Genomic DNA, 22,352 nt, shown 5'->3' with positions numbered 1-22,352 from the left:
GGTAGCAAACATGAGATTTAGGAAGCAAAGATCAGATTGGGCTATTGAGGAATATAGGGTAGCAAGAAAGGAGCTTAAGAAGGGGCTGAGGAGAGCAAGAAGGGGGCATGAGAAGGCCTTGGTGAGTAGGGTAAAGGAAAACCCCAAAGCATTCTTCAATTATGTGAAGAACAAAAGGATGACAGGAGTGAAGGTAGGACCAATTAGAGATAAAGGTGGGAAGATGTGCCTGGAGGCTGTGGAAGTGAGCGAGGTCCTCAATGAGTACTTTTCTTCGGTATTCACCAATGAGAAGGAACTTAATGATGATGAGGGCAATATGAGTGAGGTTGAAGTTCTGGAGCATGTTGATATTAAGGGAAAGGAGATGTTGGAGTTGCTAAAATGCAATAGGACGGATAAGTCCCCGGGGCCTGAGGGAATATTCCCCAGGCTGCTCCATGAGACGAGGGAAGAGATTGCTGAGCTTCTGGCTAGGACCTTTATGTCCTCATTGTCCACAGGAATGGTATCAGAGTATTGGAGGGAGGCGAATGTTGTCCCCTTGTTCAAAAAAGGTAGTAAGGATAGACTGGGTAATTATAGACCAGTGAGCCTTATGTCTGTGGTGGGAAAGCTGGTGGAAAAGATTCTTAGAGATAGGATCTATGGGCATTTAGAGAATCATGGTCTGATCAGGGACAGTCAGCATGGTTTTGTGAAGGGCAGAGCGTGTCTAACAAGCCTGTTAGAGTTCTTTGAGGAGGTGACCAGGCATATAGATGAGGGTAGTGCAGTGGATGTGATCTACATGGATTTTAGTAAGGCATTTGATAAGGTTCCAGAAAGGCTTATTCAGAAAGTTAGGGATCCAGGGAAGTTTGGCCAGGTGGATTCAGAATTGGCTTGCCTGCAGAAAGCAGAGGGTCATGGTGGTGGGAGTACATTCGGATTGGAGGGTTGTGAGTAGTGGTGTCCCACAAGAATCTATTCTGGGACCCTTACTTTTCGTGATTTTTATTGACGACCTGGATGTGGGTTAGAAGGATGGGTTGGCAAGTTTGCAGACGACACAAAGGTTGGTGGCGTTTGTGGATCGTGAAGAGGATTGTCGAAGATTGCAGAGAGACATTGATAGGATGCAGAAGTGGGCTGAGAAGTGGCAGATGGAGTTCAACCCGGAGAAGTGTGAGGTGGTACACTTTGGAAGGACAAACTCCAAGGCAGAGTTCAAAGTAAATGGCAGGATACTTGGTAGTGTGGAGGAGCAGAGGGATCTGGGGGTAACTGTCCACAGATCCCTAAAAGTTGCCTCACAGATAGATAGAGTAGTTAAGAAAGCTTATGGGGTGTTAGCTTTCATAAGTCGAGGGATAGTTTTTAAGAGTCATGAGGTAATGATGCAGCACTATAAAACTCTGGTTAGGCCACACTTGGAGTACTGTGTCCAGTTATGGTTGCCTCAGTATAGGAAGGATGTGGAAGCATTGGAAAGGGCACAGAGGAGATTTACCAGGATGTTTCCTGGTTTAGAGAGTATGCATTATGATCAGAGATTAAGGGAGCTAGGGCTTTACTCTTTGGACAGAAGGAGGATGAGAAGAGACATGATAGAGGTATACAAGATATTAAGAGGAATAGATAGAGTGGACAGCCAGCACTTCTTCCCCAGAGCACCACTGCACAAGAGGACATGGCTTTAAGATAAGGGGTGGGAAGTTCAAGAGGGATATTAGAGGAAGATTTTTTACTCAGAGTGGTTGGTGCGTGGAATGCATTAGCTGAGTCTGTGGTGGAGACAGATACACTAGTGAAATTTAAGAGACTACTAGACAGGTATATGGAGGAATTTAAGGTGGGGGGATATATAGGAGGCTAGGTTTAAGGGTTGGCACAACATTGTGGGCCGAGGGGCCTGTATTGTGCTGTACTATTCTATGTATGTAAGTACTTCAGCCAGTTGGTCCACACAAATCTTTAGTACTCAAACAATCTGGACCAGGCACCTTTGGTGGATTAATCCTCTTGAAGGATGCCTCAGAGACTGAAATTAGTATTGGAGTATTTTCATCTTGATATGTGCCAACTTGTGTGGATATGTCACAGTTCTTTCTGTCAAAACGTGCATAAAAGGCATTTTCATCTAGGAGTGATTGGTCATTTGCGCTTATGCTACGCAATCTTGCTTTGAAGGAAATAATATTGTGCGAGCCCTGCACAGCTGTAGAACATTCATTAATATGTAACATTAGTGATCCACCAGCGCACTGACACCTCTCTTAACCAGTAACTAAATATATGCAATGTATCTGCCTTCTCTCTGACGTAGAGTCACTCTGCCATTTCATCGTCACTGCCTGTGATTTTGTACAGCTTGTCACTGAACTATTCTGTTTTTAAACTGGCCATGTTTAAGTGCCTGTAGCTCTGAGACCTTGACCTCAATACCTCTTTGTACAATTGGATTCTGAATTTCCTCACTTGTAGACCCCAGTTAGTTAAAATTGGCAAAAACACCTCCACAATCACCATCAGCACTGGTGCACCACAGTGTTGTGTGCATAGCCCCTTGCTCTACTTATTTTACATCTATGACTGTGTAAGCACAGTACAGCTCCAACACCATATTCAAGTTTGTTGATAACAGAACTGTTGTGGGCATATCAAATGTGATGATGAAACAGCATACGGGAAGGAGATTGAAAACTTGGCTGAGTGGTGTCAGAACAATAACCTCTTACTCAATGCCAGCAAGAAACTGATTGTAGACTTCAGGAGAGAGAAACCAGAGGTCCATGAGTCCGTATTCATCGGAGGATCAGAGCTAGAGAAGGTTAGCAGCTTTAAATTCCTTGGTGTAACTATTACAGAAGACCTGTCCTGGACCCAGCATGTAAATGCAATTGCGAAGAAAGCATGACAGCACCTCTAATTCCTTAGGAGTCTGTGGAGATGTGGTATGTCATCAAAAACTTTTACAAACTTCTATAGATGTGTAGGGAGAGTGTATTGATTGGCTGCATCATGGCTACACCAATGCCTTTGAATGGAAAATCCTACAAAAGAGTGGATTTGCTGTCATAGGAAAGTAGCCTCCATGATCAGAGATCCTCACCACCCACGCCATGCTCTTTTCTCGCTGCCACCATCAGGTGGAAGGTACAAGTGCCTCAAGACTGGCACCACCAGGTTCAGAAACAGTTACTGCCCCTCATCCATCAGGCTCTTGAACAAAAGAGGCTAACTATACTCATTTGCCCATCCATTGAGATGTTCCCACCAATAATCTCACTTTAATAATTCTTCATCTTGTTATTTCATGTTCTCGTTATTTATTGCTATCTATTTATGTTTGCATTTGTACGTTGTTGTCTTCTGGTTGATCTTTCTTTGATCCGACTATATTTAGTACTCTATAGGTTTGCTGAGTCTGCCTGCAGAAAAAAATGAATCAGGGTTGTATGTGGTGACATATATGCACTCTGATAATAAAATGTACTTTGTACTTTGAACTTTGCATTCTTAGGAAATTTGTATAACAATGTAATTTTTCCAGTTTTTTGCGTCATGACCAATTAGGTTCCCATTGAGACCTGAGTCATCAATTCTTTATCCATTTGTTCCTCTTCTTTACTCAAACTAAACCCATTCTAAATTGTTGTATAAACAAGAGAAAATCTGCAGATGCGGGAAATCCAAGCAATGGCCACTAAATGCTGGAGGAACTCGGCAGGCCAGACAGCATCTATGGAAAAGAGTACAGTCAATGTTCCAGATCGAGACCCTTCCGCAATTCCTGCTGGGTTCCTCCGGCATTTTGTGTATGTTGCCTAAATCATTTTATGATGTTTTGACCTCTCTCAGATATTTGGCTCTGCAAATTCAGTGCTCTTCAAGTTTCATACTCTTTTGGTGCCATCCTAGCCTTAATTACTTCTCAGAGAAATTTCTATCCTCCCTGTGCTCTCAGGCATACTTTGAAGGGCCGCTGGAGACAAATGGACTAGATACAGTGTTAGAGCAATGGGAGATATTCATCAAGGGGATGGTGAGGGTTTAGATTCTGGAAATATGAGGAAAGGAACCTAAAATTCTTAAATTAGCCAAAGGAAAGGAAATTTATTACAGATGCTGAAATCCCAGCTTTGCAGAGAGCCTAGAGGAATTTAGCAGGGGAAAAGAGGGTGCTGGTATGATTAAGGGAAACCTGAAAACTTTTTATAAAAATATAAGTGGAAATGGGGCTGTAATGGAAAGAGTTGGATCCAAAAGGGTAATCATGGTGTAGAGGAGGAGTACAGGTCTACTTCTTATTGAATATATTTTGTCTGACTTTACACACGTGGGGAGCAATAAACATTGTTTTTAAGGATGAAGAGTAATAAATAAGGAAGATATTAAACAGCCTAAAATTTCTAAAAATGGATAAATTGTCAGACTAAGTTGAAATATTTTCCAGGTTCTTGAAAGAGAAGATGCTCTGATTAGTTTTGAATGCTTCTTGGGGGATAGGTATAGTGCTGCAGCACTGGAAGATTACTGACCCCAAATCCTTGTTTTAAAGGAGAGAAAGGCTACATCAAGTAATCACAGACCATGTAATAGTAATGTTTAAATGACTGGAATGATAACTGAGTAATAAAATAAATTCCCATTTAGAAAGGCACAGTTTAATCAAGGACAGTCGTCTTTGATTTCTTAAGGAAGATCTTGGGTTGAAATGTTTGAAGAGATACAATCAATGAAGATTGTATAGTTGATGTCAACTACATGTGTAGCTGTAAATTTCCTGTGCAACACTTCTAGTTCAAACATGCATATTTGTAAACTACCTTATGAGCACTCTCCTCCCCATCTCTAATCTCTCTGCGGTAATTTAAAAATAGAAAATACGGGAGCTGGTTGTTCAGGGAGCACTTAAGACCGTAAAACCATAAGATATAGGAACAAAATTAGGTCATTTGGTCCATCAAATTTGCTCTGTCATTTCACCATGTCTGATCAAATATTCCTCTCTGCCCCAATCTCCTTTCTTCTCCCCATATCCCTTCATGCTCCAACCAGTCAAGAATCTATCAACTTCTGCTCCAAATATACATGAAGGTGTGGCCTCCACAACTGCCTGTGGCAAACAATTCCACAGATGCACTATTGTCTGACTAAAGAAACCTCTCCTCATCTCTGCTCTAAAAGGACGCCCTCTTATTCTGTGGCTGTGTCCTCTGGTCTTAGACTCTTCTACTATAGGAAACATCTTCTCCACATCCACTCTATCAAGGCTTTACACCATTCAATAGGTTTCAATTAGGTCATCTTTCATACGTCTGAATTCTAGTGAATATAGGCCCAGAGCCATCAAACACACTTCATATGACAAGCCACTCAATCCTGGAATTGTTTTCGTGAATCTCCTTTGAACCCTCTCCAGTTTCAACACGTTTTCTAAGATAAGGGGCCGAAAACTGCTCACAATACTCCAATGAGGCCTCACCAATGCTTTATAAATTCTCAACATTACATCCTTGCTTGTATATTCCAGTCCTATTGAAATGAATACTAACATCACATTTGCCTTTCTCACCACAGACTCAACCTGCAAATTAACCTTTAGGGAATCCAACACGGGCAACCCCAAGTCCACTTGTGCCTTAGTTTTTTGTATTTTCTCTCCAGTTAGAAAATAGTCAGCCCTTTCTTCTATCTAAGTGCATGATCATGTACCCAGTCACCATTTTCCATCTGTTATTTCTTTGCCCATTCTCCTAATCTGTCTTAAGTCTTTTTGTAGACTCTCTACTTCCTCAAAATTACCTGCCTCCACCTATCTTCTTATGCTGCAAACTTTGCAACATAGCCAACAATTCCATCATCCGAATCATTGACATATAACATAAAAAGTATCAGTCCCAACGCAGACCACTGTGGAGCACCACTAGTCACTGGCAGCCAACCAGAAAAGGCTCCCTTTATTTCCACTCTTTGCCTCCTGCCAATCAGCCACTGTTTTATCCATGCTAGAATCTTTCCTGTAATATTATGGACTTGTAGTTTGTTAAGCAGCCTCATGTGTGGCACCTTGTCAAAGGCCTTCTGAAAATTCAAGAACATAACATCAACTGATTCTCCTTTGTCTATCCTGTTCGTTATTTCTTCAAATAATTCCAACAGATTTGTCAGGCAAAGGTTTTCCTTGAGGAAACCATGCTGACTACAGCCTGTTTTATCATGTGCCTACAAGTACCCTGAGACTTAATCCTTAATAATCAACTCCAACATTTTTCAAACCACTGAGGTCAGTCTAACTGGCCTATAGTTTCCTTTCTTCTACTTCTCTTCCTTCTTCAAGAGTGGAGTGACATTTGCAATTCTTCAGTCTTCTAGAACCACTTCAGGACCTAGTGATTCTTGAAAGATCATTTCTAATGTCTCACAATATCTTCACCCACTTCTTTCATAACCTTGGGATGTACACCATCTGGTCCAGGTGACTTATCTACCTTCAAGCCTTTCAGTTTCCCAATAACCTTCTCTCTAGTAATGGTAACCACACACTTCATGACCCCTGACACCTGGAACTTCCACCATAATGCTAGTGTCTTACATAGTAAAGACTGATACAAAATAACATTCTAACTGGTGCATCACCATCTGGTATAGGGGTGGCATGGGGCTACTGCACAGGATTGAAGTAAGCTGCAGAGAATTGTAAACTTGGTCAGCTCCATCATGGCACTAGCTTCTGTAGTATTCAGCATGTTCACAGAGCAATACCTCAAAAAGATGGTTTCCACCATTAAGGACCCCCATCACCCAAAACATGCCCTCTTCTCATTGCTACCATCAGGGATTCAGATCATCTTACCATTTCCTTAACCCCATTACTACCTCTCCAGCATCGTTTTCCAGCGAGCTGATAACCACTATCGCCTTTCTTATACATTTTATGTATCTGAAGAAATTTTTGGTATCCTCTTTAATATTATTGACTAACACTTTCGTACTCCACCTTTACCTTCTTGATGACTTTTTTAGTTGCCTTCTGTTGGTTTTTAAAGGCTTCCCAGTCCTCTTAACTTCCCATTATTTTTTGCTGTATTATATGCCTTCTCTTTGGCTTTGACTTCTCTTGTTACCACAGTTGTGTCATCTTTCCTTTAGAATATTTCTTCCTCTTTGGGATGTATATATCCTGTGCCTTCTGAATTGCTTCCAGAGCTTCCAGCCATTGCTTCACTGTCGTCATCCCTGCCAGTGTTCTTTACCTGTAAATTCTGGCCATCTCCTCTCTCATTACTCTGTAATTCCCTTTGTTCCACTGTAATACCGATACATCTGACTTTAGCTTCTCCTTTTCAAACTACAGGGTAGATTTGATCATATTATGATCACTTGCCCTTAAGGGTTCTGGTCCATTGCATAACACCCAGTCCAGAATAGCTGATCCCCTAGTTGGCTCAGCCATGAGCTACTCTAAAAAGCCATCTCATTGGTACACTAGAAGTTCCCCCTGGTGGAATCCAGCAGCAACCTGATTTTCCTAATCTACCTGCATATTGAAATCCTCCATGTCTGTTGTAACATTGTCCTTTTGGCATTCATTTTCAATCTCCTGTTATAATTTGTAGACCACTACTGTTTGGGGGTCTGTATACAAGTTCCATCAGGGTTTTTTTACACTTGTGGAGAAATAGATATATTTCAGGTTCATGGCATTTTCAGTAAAACTGGGAAGAGCTAGCCAACTCCCTGTGGTACAGAGAAGAGGTGAAATAGAGAAAGGAACAGTACAATACCTCTTAATGTTTAATGCATCTGTTTCTAGAATGGGATTTGAACTTGTGATTTTCTGGTGGAAGCAAGCAATGTCAATAGATTGTTGAACATTCACAGAATTAATAGAGTTGGTGTTAGTGAAGGGAATTGGCACTGAGGTAAAAGTTGATCATTCTAATAGTGGAGCAAGCACAGTGTTGAATGGTTAGCATCCATTGCTGTTTCTTATGTTCTTATATTCCAGCTGAGCCAAGGTTGAAGTTTACTCTCTGAAACTAAAATCCGTGGCACAGACTTTGACATATCCTGTTCTGGATTTCAATTTGTAGAGTTGTCTTGAGTTTTCATCCTGCATCCTGTTTTTTTAAATTCAGCTTTGATAGTATCAAACTGTTTGGTAATCTCAGTCTTTGTTTTGATCTCTGATTTTCATTCTAGTTTTTCTTTTTTTTTTGAACTGTAAGCACAACATTGTAAGGTCTATAATCTACAAACCATTGGCACAGGGTTTCTGTCATAGAGAAAATGGTTATTTTTAAATTTCAGTTTAACCAACTGATGAGCCAACTAATCTTGGTTAAACTATGCAGTAGAACCCAGTTCTGTGCTATTTCCTAATCTCTTGCTAACTTACTGATTTCATTCTTCATTTTCTTAAATTCTAGGTATGGTCTTTAGCTGCTGTTGCTACAGACTCCTTCCTTAGTCCACATCCAGATCCTGATGTAGAGACACCATGGGCACGGCATCCATTTGGCAGGCACCTCCTTGAGTCGCTGTGAGAATGAGTTTGGTATCTAATAAAGTAATGGCAAAATTGACAAGTGTTCAGAGACTTAAAATCACCAGAAGCATGATTACATTCAATCACTAAGCAGGAAGGCTATGTGAGAAACCCTTTTGAAACTATAATAAATGCAGGAAAAATCAAAAACTTCATATTTTTCAGGAACATTATGAATGAAGTGTACTGCTTCTGTGTAATTTTTCAACTATTATTCATTTGCATCTGAAAATTATGCGTCTTTGACAAAGCCAGGATTGTTGTCCATCCCTCATTTCTTTCAGGAAGAGATGTAGTTCCAGTGGTGAGGAGTTGCAACTATACAGGAAGACAGCATTCATTCATAAAGCTCTTTGAAAATTAAGTTTTAATTGACCTGCATTTAGTATTGTCTTTTACATACCTCATGCATCCTTACTGTTTAATGAAGCTGGTTTCAGGTAATTTAAGATGTAGTGAATACATAGATCTGAGTGCTTGTGCAGTACTTTTTAGTGTCTTGTCCTGATTCACAGAAAGAAAGCCTATACTTATACAGACCCTTTTGCATTCACAGGAATAAGAAGATTTGTTACTAATTCAGTGCTTTTGCAGCTTTATTGTTATTGTCAATGAGCGAGTATGATCTGTGCATTATCAAGTTGCTTGTTGCAGGGTCTTGCTTGGCACCCATAGTATTATTACAAGCTGGTGAAATAGCTCCCAATAAATTGAAATATATCTGTGTTTTGGTTTTCACTGCACACCTTCCTTCAGAAGCTGGTGACTTGGAATGGGGTGCCATTTCCTCAGATGAAGAAGCTCTGAATCTAGATGATGAGCATTTCTTCAACATGGGTGTGAATCCATTCAGACCGTAACTGACATCTGCATTTCTGCAATGCGCAGAGGGGGCAGTGGATGGTGCCTTTTATTTATTATAGATCCACTGGTGAACCTAGCACCTTAGCATTAAATCTGATACCTCCTGGTATGTTTAGCTTGATGCCATGCAGTGCATTTGCTCCTTGAGCCATTTGGAAAGAGTGGGATGGGGAAAGAAGATGAAATTTTAACTTCCTATTTAAAATCATCCTAATTATTACAATTTTTAATTTGTGCCAGGTCTGGTGATTTAAAACAAACAAATTCAACATGTGTACCTTAGGCTTGGTCAGATAAATGCTTTAATAATGTAAAGTGATTAAATATATCTCAAGTTTTTAATGGTAGAATAAGCTAAATGTGGTAAATGCATGCCCTCATTTGTACTTAATCATAGAACTTATTCAGCCGATCAGGGAAGCATTAAGCAGTGACTGTTTATCAGTACTAAGTAATTTTTAAGTATAGTTCTCCTTCTTGCAGTCATTTATTGATGTGTTGTTTTTTCCACAGCCTGACCCACTACAGCACGATACACGATGTTCAGACTCTAGCAATGCTATGCTGTGTATTTGAGGCCCAGTCCAGGCCTCCAGACTGCTATAGCAGCATGGGCACACAACTGTACCAACGCAATTCTATCTCCACTCCCTTTCTACATTGCGTAAGCCTGTATTTACTGTGTTCTGGTCCGGAATCTGTCCCACTTAAAGCTTTGACTTACAGATATAATTAGGTACAATTGAGGTCAGTCTTGCAGGCTGATCTCTAGTAGTCACTGTACTGTAGGCAAGGATACTTCGAGATGAAATTCTCATGAAAACTGCATGTGCTAATAGCAGGAACAAGATTCTGATGTGTTGTTGTGCATTGTCCTTCCTTTGGTTATTGAACTGTTTTTAATAAAATTGCCTGGAGCCTAATCAATTTCTATAAGCAGACACTTGGCCGTTGAAGTGATAGCAGATTTCTCCATACTGAGCAGTTCCTCCCACACTAAGGATCCTGTTTTTGTGTGATCACCAATCCTGTTTACTAGAGCAGAATTGGGTTGGTGTTAAGTTTGTACCTGCCTGGGGCATGATAGGCATAGAACTCTTTGGGTTAGACTGGGAGAGCACTAAACAACTGATTTTTCCATTAATGATAAAAGGAGCTTAAAGATACAAAATCTGTTTACTTGTAGCATTGAGTAAGTTACTACAACACACACAAAATGCTGGTGGAACACAGCAGGCCAGGCAGCATCTATAAGGAGAAGCACTGTTGACGTTTCGGGCCAAGACTGCACGTCAGGACTGCACGAAGGGTCTCAGCCTGAAACATCAACAGTGCTTCTCCTTATAAATGCTGCCTGGCCTGCTGTGTTCCACCAGCATTTTGTGTGTGTTGTTTGAATTTCCAGCATCTGCAGATTTCCTCGTGGTTGAGTAAGTTACTTCTGTGTTTATCTGCAACAGGTGGTGTTGAACATAATTTCATGTTTCCTGAATATTATCTGTGGCAAATTTAAGCAAATTCTAGTTCTCAATTGCAAGTTTCCAGTGAGCATTTTATAAACTAATAGTGTCAGTGTTTCTTTACCCTGCTCTGTAGACTGTTCTAAGAATCTTTTTTTTTACCTCAGTCAGGCTATGCTTCTTCAGGTTCCTATTCAAGCACATCTGAAACTATTGTTGGGTCCACTGGATGGAACATAGGTAAGATGCTTCTTTAAGGTATTTGAGAAGGAATGGAACAGCAGTTGGCATATTTGTAAAGATTGCCCACCTGAGAGGTTCCTCAGTAATTTGAAAAGGATACTCAGGAAGCCAGTAGGAACAAGATTGAATCAATATTAAGAATTTTCTGCAATGATATTAATAATTAAATGAATTAAAGCACTTCACTCAGTATTTATATCACTGTATATTCTCCAGAAATGCCCCTCTATCCAATTGTATATCACAGTGTAATCTCTACAGATCTATTTCTGTCTTGTAGAGTATCAGTGACATTTTACAACATACTATCCTATATTCTAGCAATTTGTACTACACCCCATTCTAGGTACAGTATATCCATTTAATTTCCCAAAATATCAAATCAAAGTTAATTATACAATCATACATAGATAAAGCCAAATGAAACAACATTCCTCTGGGGCCAAGGTGCAAAACGTACACAGCATGTTCAAAATAACGAGCATAAAAAAACATATTCATGAATAAAACATATATAGGCCAAGACCCTGAGCAACACGTTCCGCAAGTCTCCCACTGGTGCTCAGACTGTCATTCCACTGATTGAACGCTGGAGGGCAGCTCCAGTGGGAGAGACCAGCCCCAACCAAACACGGACACCATGCTGCACTGCCCCCAACGTTTCCTCACCTGAAGTTCAGTGTAGGCAAGCCCATGGTTTGAGGCCTAGACTTTGCTAAAACCAAGGCTACACAGCTTTCATGTCATCTGTCCTACCACCAAGTAGGGCAATCGAGCCTGTGGCATCTTACCATATCAATGCCCAACAAGTTCTTGTCACAGCAGGAGAAATGTTCAAGACGATCACCACGGTTGCATGCTGCCTTCAAAAACCAACTCCAGTGCCTTTGAGCAGCAGGCAACAACATGGTATGCACCCAGGTCAGCTCCTCCAAACCCAATCCGTCTCCTCTGCCATCCTGGCTGGCTCCTTCTCCGACAGGCCAGCCGGCTCCACAATTGGCACTAATCCAGCTACTGCAATCAATGAGCAGCTCACTGATGGGGTAGTTCTAAAGGTGGTGATAACCTGGCCTGAAGGGGCAATATCAGTACTACAGGATTGCTTTGAAAACACAAAGTGGAGAATATTCAGGGTGGCTGCTGCCTATGGCAACCACATTAACATTGAGGAATATGTGGACTCTGTGACCATCTACATAGAGAAGTGTACTGAGGATGTTACCATCATGAAAAAACATGGGTGAGGGCTGCAGAGTTCTGTACTAGGCTGAGAGATCATGATGCTGACTATAGATTGGGGGATGTGACAGCTTTCAGCGAAACAAGAACTAAGCTTTTCCCACTCCATCAGGAAGGCAAAACAGGAGCATTATCAGAGAATGTACTGCCGCTTCTACAATACCAGGGACACGAGGCACATATGGCAGGGAATTCAGAGGATTACACACTACAAGTCTACCCTGCGCATCAGTGACCAGGATGCCACACTCCCCGACAGGCTGTATGTCTTTTATGGCTGGTTTGACACGCAGAACAAAGCGCTGGTGAGGAAGGCATCGTTGCCTGCAGGAGAGCAGACAGTCCATCAGGCTGAAGCCAAGGTGAAGAAGACCCTGGCCAGAGTCAACCCATGCTAAGCTGCGAGGCCTGATAATATACCAGGTCGAGTCCTGAAAGACTGCACAGCCCAGCTAACTGATATGCTGACAGATATACTCAGCATCTCTCTGGGCAGTTCATTGTCTCGTCAGTTTTTCATTATTCCAGTGCCAAAGAAGGTGACAATAAGCTGCCTAAATGACTATCGTACAGTGGCATTAACATCAACCATTATGAAATGCTTTGAGCAGCTGGCCATGGACCACATTAAAGTCTTACTTCCGGCTACATTGGACCCTTTACAGTTTGCTTATTTTCTCAAATTGATCCACTTACGATGCAATAGCCCTTGCCCTCTGCTCTGTCCTGTCCCGCCTGGAAAATGGAGACTTCAGTTCGGTGTTTAACACCATCGTACACCAGAAATAGTGGGGAAACTGTTTTTGCTGGGCCTCAACACCTCCCTTTGCAATAGGATCTTGGATTTCTTAACAGAAAAGCCACAGGCTGAAGGAAATCGTTCCAAGATCAAGCAGAGCCTGTGGGAAACACCGTGGTCCCAGTAGCTAAGGTGGATGTGTCTGACATTATCTGTGGTGATTTTAAAATCACCAACTCAGTACTGAAAGTAGATCAATGCTCTCAGCCAGGATAGAGGATATCTTTACAAACTTTCTGGAGAGAAACACTTCAGCAAAGTGGACTTTGCTGAGGCCTACTTACAGATGGAGATGGAAGAAGAGTTCAAAGTGTTTCACTCACAAAGGGCTTTATTGCCATAATAGGCTTATTTTCAGAGTAGCATCTGCACCTGAGATCTGGCAGAAAGCTATGGACCAGGTGTTGTGAGGCTGCCAAAGCACTCTTGTTACTGCACAGTATCATTGTTACTGGTCAGGATGACAAAGAATATCACCAAAATCTCAAGGCAGTGTTAAGAAGATTAGAAGATTATGGGCTCAGAGCACACTGTGACAAGTGCAAATGGTGGTCACACCATTGAAGCACAAGCATTATACAAGAGTGCTGAAAAATATCAAGCAGGGGTGGATGTCCCAGACCAAAGAATATGTCACACAATTTGCCAATTACTCTAATAGGATCCTGCCAAGCCTGGGTACAGTACTCCATCCCTTAAACTCATTACTGTTGATCAGGAAGAAATGGCAATGGACAAAGCAGTGTGAGCTGGCTTTCCTAAAGACAAAGAAAATGGTGACATCCACACATTATAATCCGTATCGTTCATTGAAGCTTGCTTGTGATGCCTCATCTTATGGTATCCATAGCCTTTGTGTCATATTCCTTTACCACTACAGAGAAAATTTGTCCAGAGATTGACAGAGAAGCCTTAAGTTTGGATTGGCACGTAAAACATTTCAATCAGTACCTGTATGGGAGCGAGTTTACCCTTATTATTGATTATCAACCACTAGTGTCCATTTCCACTCTATAGAAGGGTGTTTCATTACCAGCAGCAGCACAAATCCAGTAATGACTGTTTCTTGGAGGACATAATTACAAGATCAAATTCAAGAGGATACCTAATAATGGAAATGCTGATGGATTGTCCCATTTACCCTTGGAAAAGGAATTCCCTGAAAAATTTACAAAAGAGGACACTCCTTGTAATGTATTCTCCCCAATGCAAATCGAAGTCTTGCTGTTACGGCAGAGATGTGACAATAAAGACCCTACACTATACATGGCAACCCAAAATGGTTGGAACATGCAGCAGCAGGTCCAGCTTGCCCATTTTACCAGTGCTGGGATAAATTTGCCCTTGACAGTGATTGCCTTATATGGGGATTCAAAGTTGTTAAGTTGTTATATCATCCAAGCTGAGAGCTGAAATGTTGGAGGAGCTACATGCCGGTCGTCTAGGTGTGGTCAAAGTGAATGTGTTGGCTTGAAGCTTTGTCTGGTGGCCTCAGATAGATCAGCAGATTGAGCACCTTGCCGTGCACTGTTTAGGATGCCAACACATTCAGAAGATGCCAAGAGCATCCTGGGAGTGGCCTTCATTTGGCAGAGGATTCATGCGAATATCTTGGTAATGGTTGATACTGGTACAAAGTGGCCAGAAAAGGTCTCAATAGCCTCCAATACAGCCTCACACACTGTTGCTGTGTTGAGAAACCTCTTCTCAAGGACGGGTGTTCCAAATCACTTAGTTGGTGACAATGGACCACAGTTTGTTATGGAACAGTTTCAGTTATTCCTGAAAAGGAATGGAACAAGACCTATAACATCTGCACTGTACCACCCAGCTACAAATGGCTTGGCGGAAAGGTTTGTCCAGAGACTAAAGAACACACTAGAGCAATGTTAGTGGAACACACTACACTGAATCAGAAGCTCACCAATTTCCTCCTTGCACATCGCAATGCAGCACACTCCACAACTAACAAATTACCAGCTTTGCTGTTGCTGGGTTGTCCCTTGCTCTCACGCTTGGATCTCCTCAAACATAATGTCAAAAGGAATATTCAGAACAAACAGCTGAGACAAATTCAGGGCTTCTTAAACAAGGAGGTTTGATGTTTCACTACTAGAGAAGTAGTGCTGGCAAGGGACTACAGTGGTGATCATAAGTGGGTACTAGGAAAGATTAAGAACAGAACTGGACCACTCACCAACACAGTGTGGATTGCATGTGATATCACCTGGAGAAAATACATTGATCGATTGAGGAGAGCAGAAACAATTGTTAGAGAAGAAAGGTGTCCAGAGCTGTCAGCACCACTTACTGTCCCAGAGTCAACTCTTACAACCACTACAGAGGAGGCCCCAGAACCTGAAAGTATTTTACAGCCACAAATCTTACCTACCAAGCAGAGTGACCCCCCCTCCATCAGAAAAGATGTTATCCCACAAGAATAAGAAATCCTCCACAGTGATTAAATTTTTAGGCCTGAATGGGATAATTTAACATTTACTAGCTACGGACGTCTATATAGTAATTGTATTATATAGTATACTGTGTCTACAAGATGACCAGAGAGCAATACACTACACATTTGAGTTGAGATTCATTCTTTGTTGAGTTGGAGTTTATAGCTCAGCAGGGAGGAGTGCAGTGTGTTTAATATTTCTTTGTAATTTATTTTTTTTATTGAAGTTCATCAAACAAACATTTCCATAAGATGTATTTCAGACATTGTACATATATATTATATAATCATATATATCACAAATCTCCACAAAGTATTTATCTGAGGTATACACTTACAGAAAAGCGTCAAAATAAAAAACAAGCAAAAGGAAAACTATGTACAAGTAGGGAGTGTTTTTTTTTACAACAGATTCATTGGTTTGTGAGAATGAAATCAGGCCTATGAGGCATTATATAGTTAAACCATTTTTCCCAATATGAATCAAATTGTTCCAGCTTATGATTAACAGATGCTATTATCGTCTCCATTTTGTAAATGTCCATTGTAATTTCCATCCATGTATTTAAAGTTGGGCTCTCCTGTGATAACCATTTCCTAGAAAGAGTTTTTACCAGCCACCAAGAGTATATTCATTAAATATTTATCTCTTTTCAACCATTCTTGAGGTATATATCCAAAATATATATCTTACTCTCTAAGGGTATTTCACATTCAAAGATGTCCTGTAGGGTAGTATATTTCAGTAATATTTGGGTAAATTTAAAAATATATTGTTTGATTAAGCATTTAGTGGGGGATTTTACTTTTCCGCGTATTGATTTGGACTCCCATACTTTTAAAGGTCTAGATGGATTACAGTTTGTAAAATGTGTTCAGAAAAGTTTTCTGAATCAATATATAGAGGTACTGACTAGAGAGGATGCAATATTAGATCTTCTATGAGGAAACGAGTTAGGACAGGTGACGGAAGTGTGTGTAGGGGAACACTTTGGTTCCAGTGATCATAACACCATTAGTTTCAACTTGATCATGGATAAAGATAGATCTGGTCCTCGGGTTGAGGTTCTAATCTAGAAAAAGGCCAAATATGAAGAAATGAGAAAGGATCTGAAAAGCGTGGATTGGACAGGTTGTTGTTGGTAAGTGGAAGGCCTTCAAAGGAGAAATTTCGAGAGTGCAGAGTTTGTCAGGATTAAAGGCAAAGTGAATAAGGATAAGGAACCTTGGTTCTCTAGGGATATTGGAACTTTGATGAAGAAGAGAGAGATGTATGACATGTATAGGAAACGGAGCAAACAAGGTACTTGAGGAGTATAAAAAGTGCAAAAAAAACTTACAGGAGGGCTAAAAGAAGACATGAGGTAGCTTTGGCAGTCAAGGTGAAGGATAATCCAAAGAGCTTCTACAGGTATATTAAGAGCAAAAGGACAGTCAGGGATAAAATTGGTCCTCTTGAAGATCAGAGTGGTCAGCTATGTTTGGAACCAAAAGAAATGGGGGAGATCTTAAATAGGTTTTTTGCATCTGTATTTACTAAGGAAATTGGAATGGAGTCAATGGAAATAAGGCAAACAAGTAGTGAGGTCATGGAACCTATACAGATTGAAGAGGTGGAGGTGCTTGCTATCTTGAGCCAAATCAGAGTACATAAATCCCCAGGACCTGATAGGGTATTCCCTTGGACTTTGAAGGAAACTAGTGTTGAAATTGCAGGGGCCCTGGCAGATATACAACTTTGTATTTAAAATGTCGGTATCTGTGGTTGAGGTGCTGGAGGATTGGAGGATAGCTCATGTTGTTCCGTTGTTTAAAAAAGGCTCTAAAAGTAATCCAGGAAACTATAGGCCAGTAAGTTTGACATTGGTAGTAGGTAAATTATTGGGAGGAGTACTAAGAGATCGGATCTACAAGTATTTAGATAGATAGGTAGATAGTGTAGTAAAGAGAGCTTTTGGTACATTGGCCTTTATAAATCAAAGTATTGAGTACAAGAGTTGGAATGTTATGGTGAGCTTGTATAAGGCATTGGTAAGGCTGAATTTGGAGTATTGTGTGCAGTTTTGGTCACCGAATTACAGGAAGGATATTAAGGTTGAAAGAGTGCAGAGAAGGTTTACAAGGATGTTACTGGGACTTGAGAAATTGAGTTACAGAGAAAGGTTGAATAGGTTAGGACTTTATTCCCTGGAGCGTAGAAGAATGAGGGGAGACTTGATAGAGGTATATAAAATTATGATGAATATAGATAGAATGAATGCAAGCAGGCTTTTTCCACTGAGGCTATGGGAGAAAAAAAAAACAGAGGACATGGGTTAAGGGTGAAGGGGGAAAAGTTTAAAGGGAACACTAGTGGGGGCTTCTTCACACAGAGAGTGGTGGGAGTGTGGAATGAGCTGCCAGATGAAGTGGTAAATGCCGGCTCACTTTTGACATTTAAGAAACACTTGGACAGGTACATGGATGACGGGTGTATGGAGAGATATGGGCCATTTGCAGGTCAGTGGAACTGGGCAAAAAGATGGTTCAGCACGGCCAGGAAGGGCCAGAAGGCCTGTTTCTGTGCTGTAATGTTATATGATTCTATCGTTCATTTACATAATTCGTTATAGGTTAAGTAACAGTTAACATTTCAGGTCGCTGAGGTTTCTTCAGAAGTGGGAAAAGTTAGAAATCAAATAGGTCTTCAGTTGCAGAGAAGGCATGGGGTAGAGGAAATATCCTTTTGGTTTAATATGGCGCGACAAGAGTGCCCTGACTGCTGTGCTTCACGTCTGTGAACTTCGCGACAATTTGCCCCACTAGTACAGCGAACTGAATACCAAGGCTTTGGGTTTACCCTAGGGTGCGCTGGGGTCTTGGATCTAAGGACTCGATTTAGGTTGGAGTGCTGTTGTTGCTGTTCCTGCTTGCTTTAAATGTTTGTGTTATTTGTGTTTTTCCTTTCCCTTTCTGTGCACATTGGGGACTAGTCTTAATTTTTTAAATTGGGTTCTTTCACTTTTCTTGCTTTGCAAGCAGACTAGTTTCAAAGTTGTATAATTTAAACACTTTGATAATAAATGTACTTCGAATAGGATGAAAGCCACGAGGGACTAAGTAGCACAAGTGCTAGTAATGTTGGTTGAGAGAGAGTAATAAAGGCTTGTTAATTACAGCTGATATGTCTGGAGGAGGATGAGAACTATTGAACATCTTGAGGAGGAAGTACAAAAAGCAAAGGCCAACAGCTCAGTGGAAGTGGGACAGAGAATTAAAGATAAAGGCCGTTGGAAGCCCAGGCTATAATTTCACAGTTGCTGGAGTAACAAATCTATCTGACAATTCTTCATTATCTGAATGACTTCAAACTGTTATAAAGCTCATTCTTGTTGTTTGTGAGTTGTCATTTGCAGTCAACACACTATTTTGCAGTTCTTAACTAAAGAATAAACTGCAAAATTTAATTTTGACATAGACAAGCCATTGGGCTATATGGGAAGTGATGTCTGAATGTCATCATATGCTTCAGCAACAATTCAACAGATCTCAAATGCCATTTGTGATTCTGCAGCCTGTTACTCAGTCCATTCCAGCATTTCACATTTGTGTCTTAGGCCAGAGGTTATTCTTTTGACTTTTCATCTTCTTTCTGAGCTGAATCTGAATGTCTAAGCACAACAAAATAGTGTCATGAAAGACCACGGTATGATCCTGAGGACCTTGTTTCTCTACGTCAGATATTCAGGCAATGATATTAGGTGATTTAAAATATTAGCCAGTTAGTGATTGATCTGTTGCCTCCAGTTAATCTATTAATTGTAATACCAGAGTCCATGGTATTATAGGAAAGATACTAACGTGGACAGAAAATTGGATAACTGGCGGGAGGCAAAAAGTGGGAATAAAGGGAGCTTTCTCCAGTGATTAGTGGTGTTTCATAGGGTCAGTATTAAGTCCATTACTTTTCATGTTAATGATCTGGATGACAGAATTGATGGATTTGTGACGAAGTTTGTTGACGGCACAAAGATAGGCAGGTAGTGTTGAGGAAGCAGGTAGTGATTAAGTGATTGGGAAAATGAGTTGCAGATGGAATACATTTAGGGAAGTGGATAGCCATGCATTTTAGTAGAAGGAATAAAGGCCTAGACTATTTTCTAAATGGGACAAATTCAGAAAACAGAGGTGTAAAGGTCTTGACGAAGAGTCTCGACCCTAAACGTTGACTGCTCCTTTCAACGGATGCTGCCCAACCTGCTGAGTTCACCCAGCTTTTTTGTACGTCTTGATTTGACCACAGCATCTGCAGTGCACTTTGTGTGTAAAGGACTTGGTAGTTCTAGTGCAGGATTCCCTCAAGGTTAATTCAAGGGCAGATTGAGTCAGTTGTACGGAAGGCAAATACAGTGTTAGCATTCATTTCAAGACGACTAGAATATTAAAACAAGGATGTAATGCTGAGCCATTCCAAGGCATTGGTGATTGTGAGATGTTTTGAGCCCCATATCTAAAAAAGGATGTTTTAGCATTGGGGAGTGTCGAAAGGAAGTTTATGAGAATGATCCTGGGAATGGAAAGGTTAACATATGAAGAGTGTCTGATGACTCTGGGCCTTTTCTCACTGGATTGTAGAAGAATGAAAGGAGATCTTACTGAAATAACTGAATATTGAAAGGTGCCGATAGATGTGGAGAGAATGTTTCCAATTATGCAAGAGTCTAGGACCAGAGTTCACAGTCTTAATCTAGAACAAAGATGAGGAGGAATTTCTTTAGCCAGAGGGTGGTGAATCTGTGGAATTCATTGGCACAGATGGTTGTGAAGGCCAAATTATTAGGTATATTTATGAAGGGTTTTTGATCAGTAAGGGAGTCCAAGGTTGCCTGGAGAAGGCGGGAGTTGGGATTGAAAGGCAAAATAAATCAGCAAAGATCAAATGGGGCAGCAGTCTTGGTGGGCTGGATGGCCTGATTCTGGTCTTATTTTCAATAATGCTGACACTGTATTTCAGTGGGTCGGGAATCAGAACAGTTCAGCTCTTGGTGCTATGAATCACCGGATGACTACCGTTATGGAAACCACATCTATGCTGATCCAAAAGAGCGGGAGAAGGAGCAACATGAAAAGAACAAAAAGTAAGTTTTCTCTTCACTCCTTAAAACATACATTCACCCCATTGTCAATGTTGGCTCTTAAGCAATTCCATCCCTTCCTACTTCTCTTTTCCTTGTAACCTATTCACTTTAACATCACCATTAACTTCCCCTGTTTATCTTGACACTCACCTACACAGGGTTTAATTTACAGTAGCTAATCTGCCTTCCAACCCAGTTTTAGGGTGTGAGAGGAAACTAAAGCACTGGGAAAATCCATGTGGTATCTAAAAGAATGCATAAACTGCACACAGCTCCAGGCTGAACCTGGGTCTCTGCAGCTGAGGCAACAGCACTACCTGCTCCATGGCCGTGTACGCGTTACCTGTTACAATATAGAAGCAAATCAGGAAAACTGATAACCAATCAATTAAGATTTGTTTCAGACTTTTTTAATTATCAGAATTATTTCAGTTGCACAAGCAGTATCACTCAGTATCGCTTCCAGGTGGTTATCGTTTATATTTCAGTTTTGATTGTAAATTATTTTGCCTTGCAAGACATGCTAGGAATGCCCATTCCCTCCCTCTTAGCTACATTATAGATGTGCTTTCAATAGGAGTTGCTGTGATCCAAGGGAAAATGGTTGAAGTTTTCAAAGCAATATTAGGGCAGGCCAGTGTTTAAAAATGTAGGTCATTAGCTCATGTATATTTAGTTTCTTTTGTTTATTTTGGGCTATGGGCTTAATTGCTGTAGAGCTAGAGCTAGAAGTTTAATAACAAATGAGTATTACATCTACTTAAAAACGGCTGCAAATAAACTTTCAGAACTTTAATAATGTAAAATGAAAATGTATTTTAAGTAATGGGTTTTTTTGCTGGAGCACATGAACATTGCTGGAGGCCAGCTAAATAACAGAGAATCAGCAACTTCAGAAATTCTGTTCAGTTCAAAAAAATTCAGCTCAGAGTTCGTGGGCTGGAGTCTGAGCATCAAATCTTGTATTCCGCCTCGAACCCCTCCCCCCCCATCAAAGTTTCTTTCAGAATCTTTTACTGCAAGAACAATCTCAATATTTCCAAGCTTACAATGTCCACTGAATTCCCTTTATTGTATTTCTTTGATACTTAATCTGAAATTGTAGTTACCTGTGTCAAATACAGTCTGATTTTTACAAACATTCCTTAATTAATGCAGACTTTTAAGTGTTCATTTATTTCAGCGATACCAACATTGTATCCAATCAGTGACTTAGCACAGACCCAACTCTGATGTTAATCTGATCAACTGCAGGACATAGTGTAAATATCCTTGCAACCTTTCTTGAACAAAGATGCCACTTCCCAGTCCTCTAGGAGCTTGCCTAAGAGAATTGGAAGTTTGGGCTTCCTCTGCCCATTGATTGGATACAGTGTTAGTAACATACAAAAATTTGCATTGATTGTATCAACTTAATGATAAGAGTGAACCAGTAGTCTTTGAAAGGGAGTGTCACTTTAGTGCTAGTAAAAACATACTACATTATAGAATGACTATCTACCCAGTTATTCCCCCTCTTGATATTGATTAGGTGTCATCTTGGCTTCCTCTGCTCCAGTGAAAATTAACCCAACTGTCAGTCTTTCCTTTCTTTTCAATATCCTGAGACTTTGGGAGATTTGATTGTAGAGAAAGG

The 22,352-nt window shown here is 40.7% G+C and overlaps 1 protein-coding gene across 3 annotated transcripts in view; it reads left to right on the top strand.

The window, feature by feature from the left end:
* wdr59 (WD repeat domain 59) overlaps positions 1-22,352 on the top strand; it is a 101,569-nt gene that overhangs the window by 67,151 nt on the left and 12,066 nt on the right. For all 3 annotated transcript variants that reach the window (XM_059992589.1, XM_059992588.1, XM_059992587.1), the window contains 4 exons: positions 8,418-8,530; positions 9,914-10,064; positions 11,028-11,100; positions 20,593-20,716. In XM_059992589.1, the coding sequence (XP_059848572.1) occupies positions 8,418-8,530; positions 9,914-10,064; positions 11,028-11,100; positions 20,593-20,716 (461 nt within the window). The remainder of the gene's footprint in view (positions 1-8,417; positions 8,531-9,913; positions 10,065-11,027; positions 11,101-20,592; positions 20,717-22,352) is intronic.

Source organism: Hypanus sabinus, chromosome 17 (assembly GCF_030144855.1).
Source record: "Hypanus sabinus isolate sHypSab1 chromosome 17, sHypSab1.hap1, whole genome shotgun sequence".
In the NCBI taxonomy this organism is placed as follows: domain Eukaryota; kingdom Metazoa; phylum Chordata; class Chondrichthyes; order Myliobatiformes; family Dasyatidae; genus Hypanus; species Hypanus sabinus.
Note: the sequence above shows the minus strand (reverse complement) of the source record. Positions and strands in the feature narration are given on the sequence as shown.